The sequence below is a fragment of the Aricia agestis genome, chromosome 3 (assembly GCF_905147365.1).
Source record: "Aricia agestis chromosome 3, ilAriAges1.1, whole genome shotgun sequence".
NCBI lineage: Eukaryota > Metazoa > Arthropoda > Insecta > Lepidoptera > Lycaenidae > Aricia > Aricia agestis.
This window is the reverse complement of record NC_056408.1, coordinates 2,819,253-2,832,101: the sequence shown is the minus strand read 5'-3', so window position 1 is coordinate 2,832,101 and position 12,849 is coordinate 2,819,253. Positions and strand designations below refer to the sequence as shown.

Genomic DNA, 12,849 nt, shown 5'->3' with positions numbered 1-12,849 from the left:
GACAATACTACGTTCGACACTGTAGAATGTAGTAACTTCGAAGAAGAAGTAGATCACATCACATTTCTAAATTACAACAGCTGTCAACAGTCAATGTCACAATTTTGCTCAAGTCCCAAAAAACCAATACCTACCTTTTGTTTGTTGCGCAATACGAGCTAAATAAACAATTCATATTTAAATTTGCAGTAATTTCTCCAATAAGCTGAAATAGCAAAGCAATTTGTGAAAGTTACGTTTACAATGTCGCAAGATAGTTTCATGAACAAAATTCGCTCATTTTTGGGCATACCGACAGAACCTCCTAGAAACGACTTTAGGAATCCCATTTGGGGCTCGGATGATGACGACGATGATGTCGACGAGTTGTATACAAGAGATCGCATGGAAAATTTTAGCGACCCGCTGCAAATGCACAGAGAATTGTTTCAACAAATGCATGAGATGTTCAGTAATTTTGGAACTCTGTTCGGCGAAATGGGGTCGTTCTTTAACGATGAAAACTTCCGTTCCCTCGGTACGATGACCGTCGTACCCGAAATCGAGGAGCACCCAGAACATTTTGATAGCAATCGCATCAGAGATTACTACCTTAAGCCGGGCTTCCAGAAACCTAAACTCGGTCAGCCCAAGGAGGATGTCGACCTGGACGGAAAAATAAGCTCCAACGATATATCCGACATGCTCCAGCTGAAGGACAGACAGCCCAACTCCCCATCTTCATTTTATGGTGAAGTACTGCCTGGCAGGTCAGTGAGGAGGACAATAATAACAACGAGCATCACCAAGCCAGATGGCACCATAGAGACGAGGAGGATTGTTAAAGATGGAAATGAAGTGTTGGAGGAGACCATAACATCTACGGATCCATCGAGAGGTCCGTACAATCCCAGCACGGGTCCCATCGATGCCTCTCACATCTTCTCCCAGCTCTCCTCCTTTTTCCGGAACTTTCACTAACATTTACTCATACCATTTTAGGTTTTTGTAATTTTTGTGATAATAGTAATTTTATATATTGTATTTAATTTTAAACTAGTGGTGTTCTTAAATTTTTATGTGATAGTAATTTGTAGTATTTTATTCTTTAAAATTTTTTATAGTTATAGTTAAGTGGTTGATAAAGGAGAGGCTCACTGTACCTTTATGTACTGGTAAACTTCCTGAAGCAATTTAGTAACATAACTCACTTTTATGGACAAAATTGTATATTTTTTAATTATACATGATTTCTGTAACTTCAGTCACTTTAAAGAAATTGTATTTATAATTTGTTTCATAATAAATAATATTGGACATTCAAATATTACCGTCTACAAATTTTACTAAAAATTAGACAATTAAAAGTAAACAGTTATGTAGTACCACGAAGCTAATACTAAGTATTAGCTCCGTGTGTAGTACCTACTATCATAATTTTAAAAATGTACAATGAAATGTTCTGCCAAAACCTTGCACTTTTAATCATAAAATTTAAAAGTAGAATAAAATCTACCTAGTATATTTTATTGTATTAACTAAGAGTATAGAACAGTTAAAGTCACCAACATCTTGAAAATGTTTCAAATATTTCATTATTAGTTTATGGTTTACTAACTTCATTAGAATTCAATATTTAGCAATAAAGAATACATTTCTAGCATTTAGATATTATTTTATTTTCTTCCAATCACAATAAACTCCATACTTTTAATAATTATTTAATAACTAAAAATAAGAGTTTTCATAGTTTACTTACAATTACAAAATCTTATAAAATTAATAACAAAAGCTATTGCCTAAACTTAAACTATGCTGATTAAATAGAAGCCAAAATTACTTTAAATCTCTTAAATTAAATTATTGTTATCCATAGAAGTATCCATGTGTGCAGTCATGATAGGAAAAAACATCATTTCTTCATGGTAGTTTGCTTACCAAAAACATATTATTACATCGATATTAAAGTTGTCTACTGTTAGGGGTTGTCACTTTGAGAAAGTATGAGAATGTCTAATTCTAATTAGCTACAAAGCGCGAGAGACTCAAGAAAATTACGGTCTCCAGTTTTTTGGGTATCAGACCCTACATGGGTATCGCGAGAGCCTTTGACACTACTCAATCGCTCTAGGAAGTGACGATTGAAGCTGGCGATTTGCGAGTGATTCCGCGTTGATTACCAGACAATGGACATGTTAATCGCGGCGACCACTATGAACAGAGGGCGATTACCGTGACACAAATCGGTTTTAAGCTGAGCCAATCCGAAATAGAAATTCCATATTTCTCTCCAGCAACGTCACGTAGTCTATTTACAATAGCAGGCGTCCTTGGTATTGCTCTTAATCCAGGTCAGGTATCTGTTGACTCGCGTATATACTCCGGGCTTGTCGGGTCTGGCACAGCCTTCGCCCCAGGATACCACACCTGAAAGAGTAAGTTATAAACAAGATCAGGTCAAGTTTTATCTCAATCAACCGTTGAGAGAGTTGTTGATGGTCGTAGAAAGGTGTGAAATTTCGAATTCGCACAATATGGTTTACATTAAACATTAAAGGTTGTCTGGCAGAAACTGCTGCTAGCAGTAAGACCGCCTATTTGTACATATTTTTCCTTTATTGTGTTTTTTTAAGTTTAAGTTTAGTTTTAAGTTGTACAAATAAAGTATTTTCTATTCTAATATGGCTAGGACGGGCCTATTTCCTCATGTTTGATTCAGACTTAACATTTTCTGTCTATTCAATAAGTTACTCTTACCATAGAGGAATAAATATATCTGGTCTCTGCTCTTACCGTAGACTGGTCGCAAAGCACGTAGAAACTAGAAAGTTGTAAAATGTCTTTGATAGGTAGGTAAACGATAGAACTTCTACAATCTGCGCACTTAGCAGTTACTACCATACCGACCACACATAAAGTGCCGAATAGGCTATTCACAACTTTTTTGACAGATTCTCCATACTTGATCTGTCAAGTTAATTGGTGGATATTATAGCCTATTCGTCACTTATCAGGAAGTTGTAAAAAAGGCCCTTAAGATCTAAATTCTAAATTTCACTCACCGACTTCCTGATACTTGTTGGTGGTGGTATTCAGGACATGGAGAGGGCCACCGGAGTCTCCCTGGCAGGCGTCCTTACCACCGTCAGGGTAGCCGGCGCACAGCATGTTCTCCGTGATACGCTGTTTATAGCTCGTCTGTTTGCAGTCCGAGTTCGACATTATTGGGACGTAGACCTGCAAGAGAGTATAGGTAAGTGCCAAAGAATTATGTAAAATTGGGTTAGAGTTCAGACCTTAGCAATAGACGTAAACTAGAGCGGAAATGAGTAGGTAACCTATTTTAAGAAAGAAAGGATACATACCGTGTAGCAAAGCTTTCTACGTGACACGGTATGTTACGTCGTCGTCTAAGCTTTAGACATTAAGTACCCGAGGCAGCGTAGGCGGTGTGGGCGACCGACCACGGCCTCGCGGTCCTATAGGGGCCTCGCGCCACTTGGACAGCGCGTTTTTTAGGATTTGCGAATGCGTATCAAAAAAATCTTTTAACAAAATCCGTTTTCTTGCAAAATATCCAAAATATATTTTGCCCACATAGGTCTTGCGCCGCCAATGACCCAGGTACCTTAATTATGGTAAAATCCTAAAATATCAAAAATTTCGAACGAATCTAAAAACACATACATGGCCTGGAATGAGTGGTCATGGTAACGGATTTTGAAATCATAACTCATGAGTATTATGATATGACAATAACATTAACAATACCTCCTGCAAAGTACTCGAAACGCTTCCACCCTCTTCCGTGGTGCCCCATCCGGAGACGACGGCGCTGTGGTTGCTGAAGGATAGCCCACGCGTGGGCAGGCACACCGGGCTGGGCTTGATGTTGTCCAAGTCCAAGTCCTCATCGTCGCGAGCACGCTTTATCGCGGTACTGAGGTCCATCTAGCACAAAGAAGCATCTTTTTTCAAGTTGGTCGTAACATTTTAATTTTAATTAATGTACCTATTCGGTGAGATAAACTGAACAGATTAGATGATGATTAGTTATTAAATATTTGATAAACTATGTAATTTCTACAGTTGGGCTTTGCCGTTACTCATTGCGACTAGTTTCAAAAGTTTGCCCCTCCTAGGAGGCAAAGGCAGAGGCAGAGCAAAAGACATAAAGGCAGTGGCAGTATACAGGCGTTACTAATTCTGCGAAAGGCTATTCTTACCCGTTTGTCGAGCCTCAGCAATGCGATGTCATTGTCGTAAGTGCCAGGGTTGTATCGCAGATGTCTGATGATGGCAGACACCTTCCGGTCGATGGTCCTCGTCTCGTTGGGCATGGACCGGTCGTGCTCCAGGAAACGCACGGTGATCTTTTCCTTTCGAAAACTGGAATAGAAGTTGCAAAATAAAAAGTATTTTGGTGTAGATATTTTTTAGCTGGTGATAGTGACTTACTTACTCTTTAATCATATTTAATTAAAATTGGTCTCATATTGTGGTCATTTCAATCTGAAAGCCAAGTAGCTATCGAATGCAACTAAATATGCAGGGATCGTCCGTTGTACTAACCGGAAAGATCTTCTTTAGTAGAGTCAGTGTCACAACGACGGAAGCTGAAAGCTACCTCGCTAGCCTTGGGTTTTTCTGTTGCCTCCCAACAAGAAATAGCGGGTCGGGCTGGAATCTGGATAAATCTTGTCCCCAGGGCTATGACAGCATCTCAGTGTTAGTCGGCACTCGGCTAAGTCAGTTAATACTAACCCTGCGGTGCAGTGCGCGGCGGTGAGCACATACAGGTCGTTGATGAGGGAGCCGCCGCAGTAAAAGCGGCCGCCGTACATCAGCACCGCCATCCACAGCATCTCAAGCTTAACCGTCTCGTAGCCGCCCACGATGCGTCGCCGCGTGCGCGCTATGCCGCAATCTGTAAAGTTCCATTCGCGCTATTGAATATACTGGTACGGTGTAACAGACTGGCATTACATTGTTACAGCCTGGCATTACAGTGTAACAGCCTGGCAAAGACCACCTGGGAAGACCGGAGAATGCTTCAATGCCGAACATGTGGTTAAAAGATTCTTTGATTTTCTTTTTGGGCACTTTCCTATAAAACCGTTTCCAAAGTAAGAAGACATCCCTCCACTTGAGGGTCGAACGTCTGCAGTCTCGCCACAAGGTCAACTTCAGTTCCTTTGTGGCGAGAGTGCAGACGCATCTTCTGTCGACCTTTGAAGCGGAGGAATTCTGGCCGACTGATGTGGTCTACCGAAGGTTCCGGGGGAGACTCCGGAATGAAGCGCGCGTCACGTCGCCGATAATATCGTGATAAAGTGTAGTTATTAAGTGTATTATAATTTAAATGTATGTTAGTCATTAAGGTATATATATTGTATGGGCCTATGTACCTAGCCTGATATAAATAAATAAATAAATAAAAAAAACAACTCTTTCGTCAGGAATTCAATTTCAAAAATGTTCGATTTCGGAAAATCTCCTTACAAATGCAGAAGTTATTGCTTGTAACTTCTTAAAGCCATCGACTGAAATTCATCAGCTACCAAGCTTAAAACTTACGGCATTCTGGACAATCTTCTGGCGGATCATTGGAGGGTATTGCTGGGGGGCTGGTGGAGGAGAACCATCCGTTGATCCAGTCGACCACGCCCTTCGACTCCGGTGTCTCCGTGGTGTGGCACCACACTATGCACACCAAACTCGCTAGTACAATCAACCAACGCATCGTGATCTGAAAGGCAAACATATTCTTATTTCGTAATGGGCTTATGAAATTGTGTAAATTAGTGATAACATAGGGTGCTCTATAATAATGGTACCTAAACGGTCCCTTATTTATAGGTGAACCTTAAAGAATAAAGGATAGAGATAGTCTTTCTGTAGACTGTACCAAGACTGTACAGAATGTTTTTGTATCTGCTTATATCAATCCAAAAGCCATAGCATACAAAGTACAACTTGCAACATTCGGCAATTCTCAGAACTTTCTTATCGTATTAAACGCAGCATAAATTATAATGATTGCCTTGTATTACCTTAAATACTTTAAATAATGTCAACTTTTTATCGCTTCTCATAAAGACACTTAAATACTTTCTCGTATATAAAATTAGTAAGTAGGCTTTTGTAAAACACGACTTTTATTGGGCAGTAAATTTAACAAACTCGTATATGCAAGCGACCCAATTGTGGTCCTTTAATTTTAATGATCACTTAATGGTTCGAATCAAGGACAGTTGGACCAAGATGGCCGTCTACCGTTATGTGGCATCCCATTATTTACAAAATCACCACTTGCGCTCCTGCAACGGGTCAAAACGACCCATCATAATGTGACGTAATTGCTTTATTGCAGGACAAAAACTAAATTGATTATTTACTGGAAGGTTAGGTAAAAAGTTAATGTAGTACTTATACACTGTAACATGTTCAAAACCGTTATAAAACTTGACGAGGGATTACATACAATTAGCATGATTATTGATTACATCCCCTGCAAGTAATGAAATTCTTAACAGTATTTTATAAAAAAATTAGTTTGTTATTATTTTTAGCAATATTCCGCGAAATAAAATTTTATTTAGTATTTCGATGAATATTGCTAAAAATAATAACAAACTAAATTTTAAGCTATGGATTTAGGCAAAGATTTAGATTCCGCAAAGTAACGCCTGATGCGTTACTTTGCGGAAATCCATATCTATTAACTAGTATTTTATAATATTACTAGCGACCCGCCCTGGCTTCGCACGGGTATAAAATATAAATAGCCACTGAAAAAATGATTAAAATCGATTCAGCAGTTTTGATTTATATTCATTATAGCGGTCGCCCGCGGCTCCGCCCGCTGCAAAAAGCATACCCAGGAAAGACTCGGTCAGCAAAATGTTTGCCATGTCAATTCACAGACTCCGACACTAACATCGACGACGCAGTCATTATACGCAGGCTGCACACTGCACATTGTCTTCCTCCGGCACGCCTACCAGCTCGCCTTGGTGACGCCCAATATCGTAATACATATTTTAATTTCGCCATAACTTCTAAACCAAACGTCCAATGTTATCATTCAAAGACCAAATATTATCTACATAAAATGTACTTAGTGATAAAATAATTTATTTTGATAAGGATTATTAGCATGAGTAAAATAAATCCGCTTAAATGTAGTCCAAAAAAGAATCAAGATTTTTAAATAAAACAATGGTTGTTGCGCCCTTCTTGACATAGTTATTAGTTATGTATAGTGTGTCGTGGACATTTTTGTAGATAAGTAAATTTTATAAGATCTTTTATAGTTGGCAGCGTACGCAAAATAAGTAAATTTTCTGGTTGTTTCCGAAAAACTGAAATATCTTATGGAACCCTATATTTTCCAAAATAAAAAGTAGCCTATGTTACTCGTAAATACTGTAGCCTTCGAATGCTGAAAGATTTTTCAAAATCGGTCCAGTAGTTTTTTAGCCTATTCATTACAATAAAACAAACAAACAAACAAACAAAGTTTACCTCTTTATAATATTAGTATAGATAATTTACATACTTGTACGTTATGTTATAGCAAAAGTTACACCTACCTTTCATAAACAGCTATATAAAAGCAATATGTTAATTTACCCTGATAGGAAGGGGGGGTTAGGACTCCCAAGCGGTCGAATTCGACCGCGATAACAATAGAATAACAATGATAGATTTCCAAGAATCCGCGATAGAGGGATTACAAGTCTACTATACAAAAAATAATTGAAATGTGTTTTTTTACGTTTACGTGAATGTACGGAAAAATATAATTTTAGTAAATTTTACTACAATAAGTATATTTTGTTGCATAAAAATGTAGTTGCATCTACGAACGTCTACGAACGAGCTACGAACTGCTACGCAACTCAAAATTTCCATCAAAATTATAAATTTTATTATTCGTATTGTGATGAATTGTGATAATTTATAACTCGTACAAAAGGAAACTAATGAGATATGAAATAGATTAATGATTTTAAATTATAACGAGCTTTTGCCCGCGGCTTCGCACGCGTTAAGAAGTATTATTATATACAAACTTTCATCCCCTATTTTAGCCCCTTGGGGTTGGAATTTATCAAAATCCTTTCTTAGCGGATGCCTTCGTCATAACATCCACCTGTATGCAAAATTTCAGCCCGATGCGTCCAGTGGTTTGGGCTGTGCGTTGATAGATCACCATGTCAGTCAGTCACCTTTGAGTTTTATATATATAGATATTAGGTATTGGTAATCTGATGTATAGGTAGGTACTGCACAAACAGTCAACAAAGCAATATAATATTATGGAGTTCAGTCTACTTTCAACTTAATTTCTTTTTTAACTTAGATGACTGAGTGAACTATCACTTCCTGCTAATAAATACCTTCCCTGGAATGCCATGAACATTTTAATACTAAAATTAGCCAAATTACTTCAGTCGTTCTCGACTTTTATTGTGATATTCAAAATATAAAATTCATATAGACTTTGCAATACCTAGTACATGAAAGTACCTTCAGTACATAGTATACATATGTTTGAGTTTAGCTGGAATTATGCGTCATATATGATGCCGGTAATATTATGCAAATCACCCGCGCTGACAATGAGACCAATGAATATAAATAATCATCTTTGTCACGCTTTAGATAACTGCCCTTAGATCTGTATGTTACATATTTAACCGACTTCAAAAACTATAAGGCGGTTATTTTGCAGATTGATAATGCAATTATGGAAGTTTTCGTAACTCTACATAGCTACAAGTCACTAGCTTGTCTAATTTGAAATGATCCGCCCCACCACTTTACTAGATAATATATAAATTAAAAATTTTGTACTGTGAAATACGAGGGGCGAGGGGTGGGGGCGATCAAGTGCATGCTAGTCATAGACACGTCTATAGAAAGATTGCGAAGGGCGAAAACTATACGCAACTTTACTTTACTATCCTGTATAGTGTAACAAAATAAAGTGCCTCATTATTTTGATTATACAGGTTGTAACAAAACAAAGTGATAATACTTTAGGGTGTGTATGACACTCCTTTTTTTTTTAACGGGCTTTGGCCCACCACACATTCCCACCACTGTATCTCCTGTGTCGCCAGGATCGACAGCGGTATCCAACCACGAAAACCCTTTGATATGATCTCAGAGAGCCCGAGGGACATGCTAGAGACGTCTTGGGACCCGCAACGAAATTAATCAGAAGAAAATAGGAGAAGTAGGAAGATTCCAATTTCCCTCCCCATACAAAGCGGGAGACAGCACAAAGTTGATGACTCTCCTGTATAGTTAGTTTATTATAAAAGTGGCAGCGCTGATAGAGTAACTTTTTTTACCTTTTGTATGGGCAAATTCATGCCGCCGGAGCGCATTCCCATTCAAATCACAGGAAAAACCTTTTACAGTGAACTCTATACAAAGGACAGATACACACCCTTAAGTATTAACACTTTGTTTTGTTACACCCTGTATAATCAAAATAATGTGGCACAGATTAGACATACACATAACATTTTATATTTTATATCATAAAATTTCGTTTGGACTTTAGATAATTTTAAGGTATTATAATCCCTTTGTCCTCTAAGGGTCTGCATGTACCTCACTTTCTCTGCAACACCCTAAGGTTTGGCTGGAAGAAAATGCCACGAGGCACGAGGCCCGCCTTTGTACAGAAACGTGCAAAAGTTTTATATAAATAAAAATAAATAAATAATTTAATATGGCGATAATTTGCAACTGCGAATTTCGTCAATTTGAAAACAAAACTTCTCCGAACTCGTATCTGGGTCGAAAGTTTCCGAATTAATTAGTATGACGAATCACAAAACATAAACACCAATCATAGCTACCGGATTGTAAATCAGATACATTTTAATTAGCCACACCACGTCGAACGAATTACGACCTTAAAATATCAGGATAGAATTTATTATTGCGCGGATCGATATAGCAAAATAAACCCACGTGCAAAGAAAATTGTCCTTTTTGGTATGCCGTTTGCATCGTGCTTCCTTGAACAGGTTCTAGGCGAGAGCTGCCCCTGTCCGTTTGTCGCAGATATAGAAAGTGGACTGATTCGATTAATAACTGACCGATCCTAACGCGAACTAGAACTTTTAGGTTTATAATTCACTTTCTAGACTAGACTATTAGTTAGTTGTAAATATTACTAATAAATTATTACATTTTTCCCGGCTCCTTTACTTATGATCCACAGACCACAACACCACACAAAGTTACTCGCAGAGTGATCTGCCTTATTAAATTGAGACTTGCTCGTGTATCGATTAAGAATTAGGAATTACCGTATACTTAATGAGTTAAATAATTAATAACATCTTAAATGTTAATTGGAAATTTATAAAAATTTAGCACATGCTATCGAAGCAATAAACGTGAAGAATTCTCAAATGTATTGAGTTAAAACCACAAGTAATTTAACGTACTTCTTAATACTACAAGGAGTACTTGTCGATATTTTTTAAATTTATAAATTCTTAAAAAAATAAAATGATAAAAACTCACAGCAGGTCGATCCTGTGTTGGCAAAGGAAGCGGAGTGACCACTGCGCCCGCCGCCTTTGGTGATAGAAAGAGAAAAAGCTATCACCACTTTCACTCGCTCCACTTAGTCCTGGCGACTGTGCGATGGGCCTGCGCCTTCCACTTTATGTACCAACCGTATACCTACCTGTTTACCATTATCAGCTAATGATATAATTGTTGCAATTTTGCATTTATGTGGGATCGTAATCGTCTGTTTTTGCACACAAACTGCTGACCTGATTGGTATTGGATTGTAGAACCTAGGATTTATACTTAGGTTGAGTCAGGCGCGGTTTTAGCCTGAAGTTTTGGAGGGGGCACTTACTAGTCACTACACTACAAATTTATCGCTGTTTAATGATAACTAGAAATTTCCTTTTATTATATTTTGGCAACATTTTAAGATTTTTCAATTTGACCTTAGATTTGGGGGGGGTCATGTCGCCTATTACCACCATCTTCAGACCGCGCCTGGGTTGAGTTCCAGCTAAGCTCTATGCTGTGCAACAAAATACCATGACGCCCGGCTGCTGAAATTTTAGAGGGGGTCACGGATAGTTTTGTGTACAAAACCTACATCTTCAAAACCTAAATCATAACCACCAATCAACATCACTTATTAATGCTATGCTTCCAAAAAATCCTCCTAAAATATTAAGAATTTTTGTAGAATTTAAAGGTTAACTGCTGCACTCAGAGACGAATATTAAAGTAGATTTTAAAGTAAGCCCCAATCTGTCAAACTCTTCATCAAATTGAAGTCAAACCATCACCAAATGTCTCTGAGTGTGACCGTTAATCAATCTGGCAACGGTGGTAGAGTCACCTTATAGTTTACTTACTAGACCCTGCCCGGGACTCTGTGCGCACTCTGTTCATTTCAGGGTCTATCATATATTATATAATTGCACAGCAGTGTTTTTCAACCTATTCCATAAAAAATATTTCACTACCACCAGCGCGGCAGTAGCAGCGCTGAAAGACCAATTTTTTTCACTTTTGTATGGAGCCCGAGCGTCACGAGTTTCCCCATACAAAAGTGACAAAAAAAGATCTTTCAGCGCTTCCACTTTCACAGTAAACTCTCTACAAGCAACACGTGCACACCCTAAAGTTTTATCGCTTAGTTTTGTTACATCCTGTATATATTTAATATCATAGGATTTTCACGAATCTCGGTAAACCTGATACCACCTATAACAGAGAAGAAGATATTTTATGTACTTACATACTAAATAACCATACTGTAGGTACTAAAGGTATTATACAGAGTGTAACAAAACAAAGTAATAATACTTTAGGATGTGTATGAGTGCACTGTGAATTATTAAGTAGTAGCGCTGAAACATTTTTTTTTTTACTTTTTTACGTGCAAACTGGGGCACTTCTTCATAGAAATAATAAAAAAAATCTGTCAGCGCTGCTGCTCTCACAATGAACTTTGTACTGGTGACTCATACACACCCTAAGTTTTATCACTTTGTTTTAGTTACACCCTGTATGACATATACCAACCGACTTACTTTTCTCATATACCTAATACCCGCAATTCGCATCTAAAATTTTTTCAGATGCGAATTGAGGGTAAAGTATATTTAAAGTATTCGATTTCTGACGATAAAGTATTCGAGTTATTTCCTTTTCTTCGACACATCGCAATACAGACCGTATGTAGGTCGAATCTTTTGAATAACTGGATCTGAATAACTAAGCTTTTGCTTACTCTGTGATTCTTGGAATAAACGCTAAAAGACTATAAAATGGTATAGATTTATCTATCGATCCAGTAGGCTGTTGCCTGTTTTTTTAATTAGGCGCTGGATGTTACAAATTCATTTACCTATCTATTATAATTTATTTAATTGCTACCCATTTTTAAAAACGGAATACTTCGACTTTTTTGTGTAGGTATGTTATTTATGATTACATAATTAAGTAACATTATGTAATCATAAATAACATACCTACACAACAGTAATATCTCCATTTTAGTCTTACTAGACTTTAGCAGTGCTTTTAATTCAGTAGATTTTGACATACTCCTCTCTGTCCTTCGTTCCCTAAATATTTCCTCCTCTGTGTTAGACTGGTTTGACTCATATCTTCGGGGACGTTCGCAACGGGTCCGCTCTGATGAGGCTTTCTCAGATTGGTGTGACATCGAGGCGGGTGTTCCCCAGGGTGGCGTTCTTTCTCCCCTTTTATTTTCTATTTTTATAAATACTGTTTCCAAATTAATTGCATCCAATTTCCATCTCTACGCAGACGACTTGCAAATTTACCGTCATTCGC

At 37.7% G+C, this 12,849-nt stretch overlaps 2 protein-coding genes across 3 annotated transcripts; one reads left to right on the top strand and one right to left on the bottom strand.

Moving 5' to 3' along the window:
• Nucleotides 1–101: 101 nt before the first annotated feature.
• On the top strand, nt 102–1,646 carry LOC121740406 (HCLS1-associated protein X-1-like). The gene has a single exon (XM_042133094.1). It carries the CDS (start codon nt 244–246, stop codon nt 958–960), a length of 717 nt encoding a protein of 238 aa, XP_041989028.1. The 5' UTR covers nt 102–243; the 3' UTR covers nt 961–1,646.
• Nucleotides 1,647–2,218: 572 nt separating this feature from the next.
• Nucleotides 2,219–10,723, bottom strand: LOC121740404 (trypsin-like). Of its 2 annotated transcripts, none has more exons than XM_042133093.1 (7): nt 10,703–10,723; nt 5,557–5,728; nt 4,744–4,906; nt 4,206–4,368; nt 3,751–3,930; nt 3,042–3,216; nt 2,219–2,406 (listed from the first exon to the last, which is right to left on the bottom strand). In XM_042133093.1, the coding sequence occupies exons 2-7, from the start codon at nt 5,720–5,722 to the stop codon at nt 2,288–2,290; spliced, it is 966 nt and encodes a 321-aa protein (XP_041989027.1). In that variant the 5' UTR covers nt 5,723–5,728; nt 10,703–10,723; the 3' UTR covers nt 2,219–2,287. The 2 variants fall into 2 exon arrangements, with proteins under 2 accessions (XP_041989027.1, XP_041989026.1); XM_042133092.1 differs by lacking the exon at nt 10,703–10,723 and adding an exon at nt 10,537–10,688.
• Nucleotides 10,724–12,849: the final 2,126 nt, after the last annotated feature.

What these genes read in the sequence shown, in the direction of transcription:
- LOC121740404 (XM_042133093.1), bottom strand. Translation starts at nt 5,722, where the DNA reads ATGCGTTGGTTGATTGTACTAGCGAGTTTGGTGTGCATAGTGTGGTGC. An exon ending in TGCTGAGGCTCGACAAACGG is followed by an intron (nt 3,931 to 4,205) that starts GTAAGAATAGCC and finishes TCTTTGTGCTAG; the next exon opens with ATGGACCTCAGTACCGCGAT. An exon ending in TTTCGAGTACTTTGCAGGAG is followed by an intron (nt 3,217 to 3,750) that starts GTATTGTTAATG and finishes ACTCTCTTGCAG; the next exon opens with GTCTACGTCCCAATAATGTC.
- LOC121740406 (XM_042133094.1), top strand. Translation starts at nt 244, where the DNA reads ATGTCGCAAGATAGTTTCATGAACAAAATTCGCTCATTTTTGGGCATA.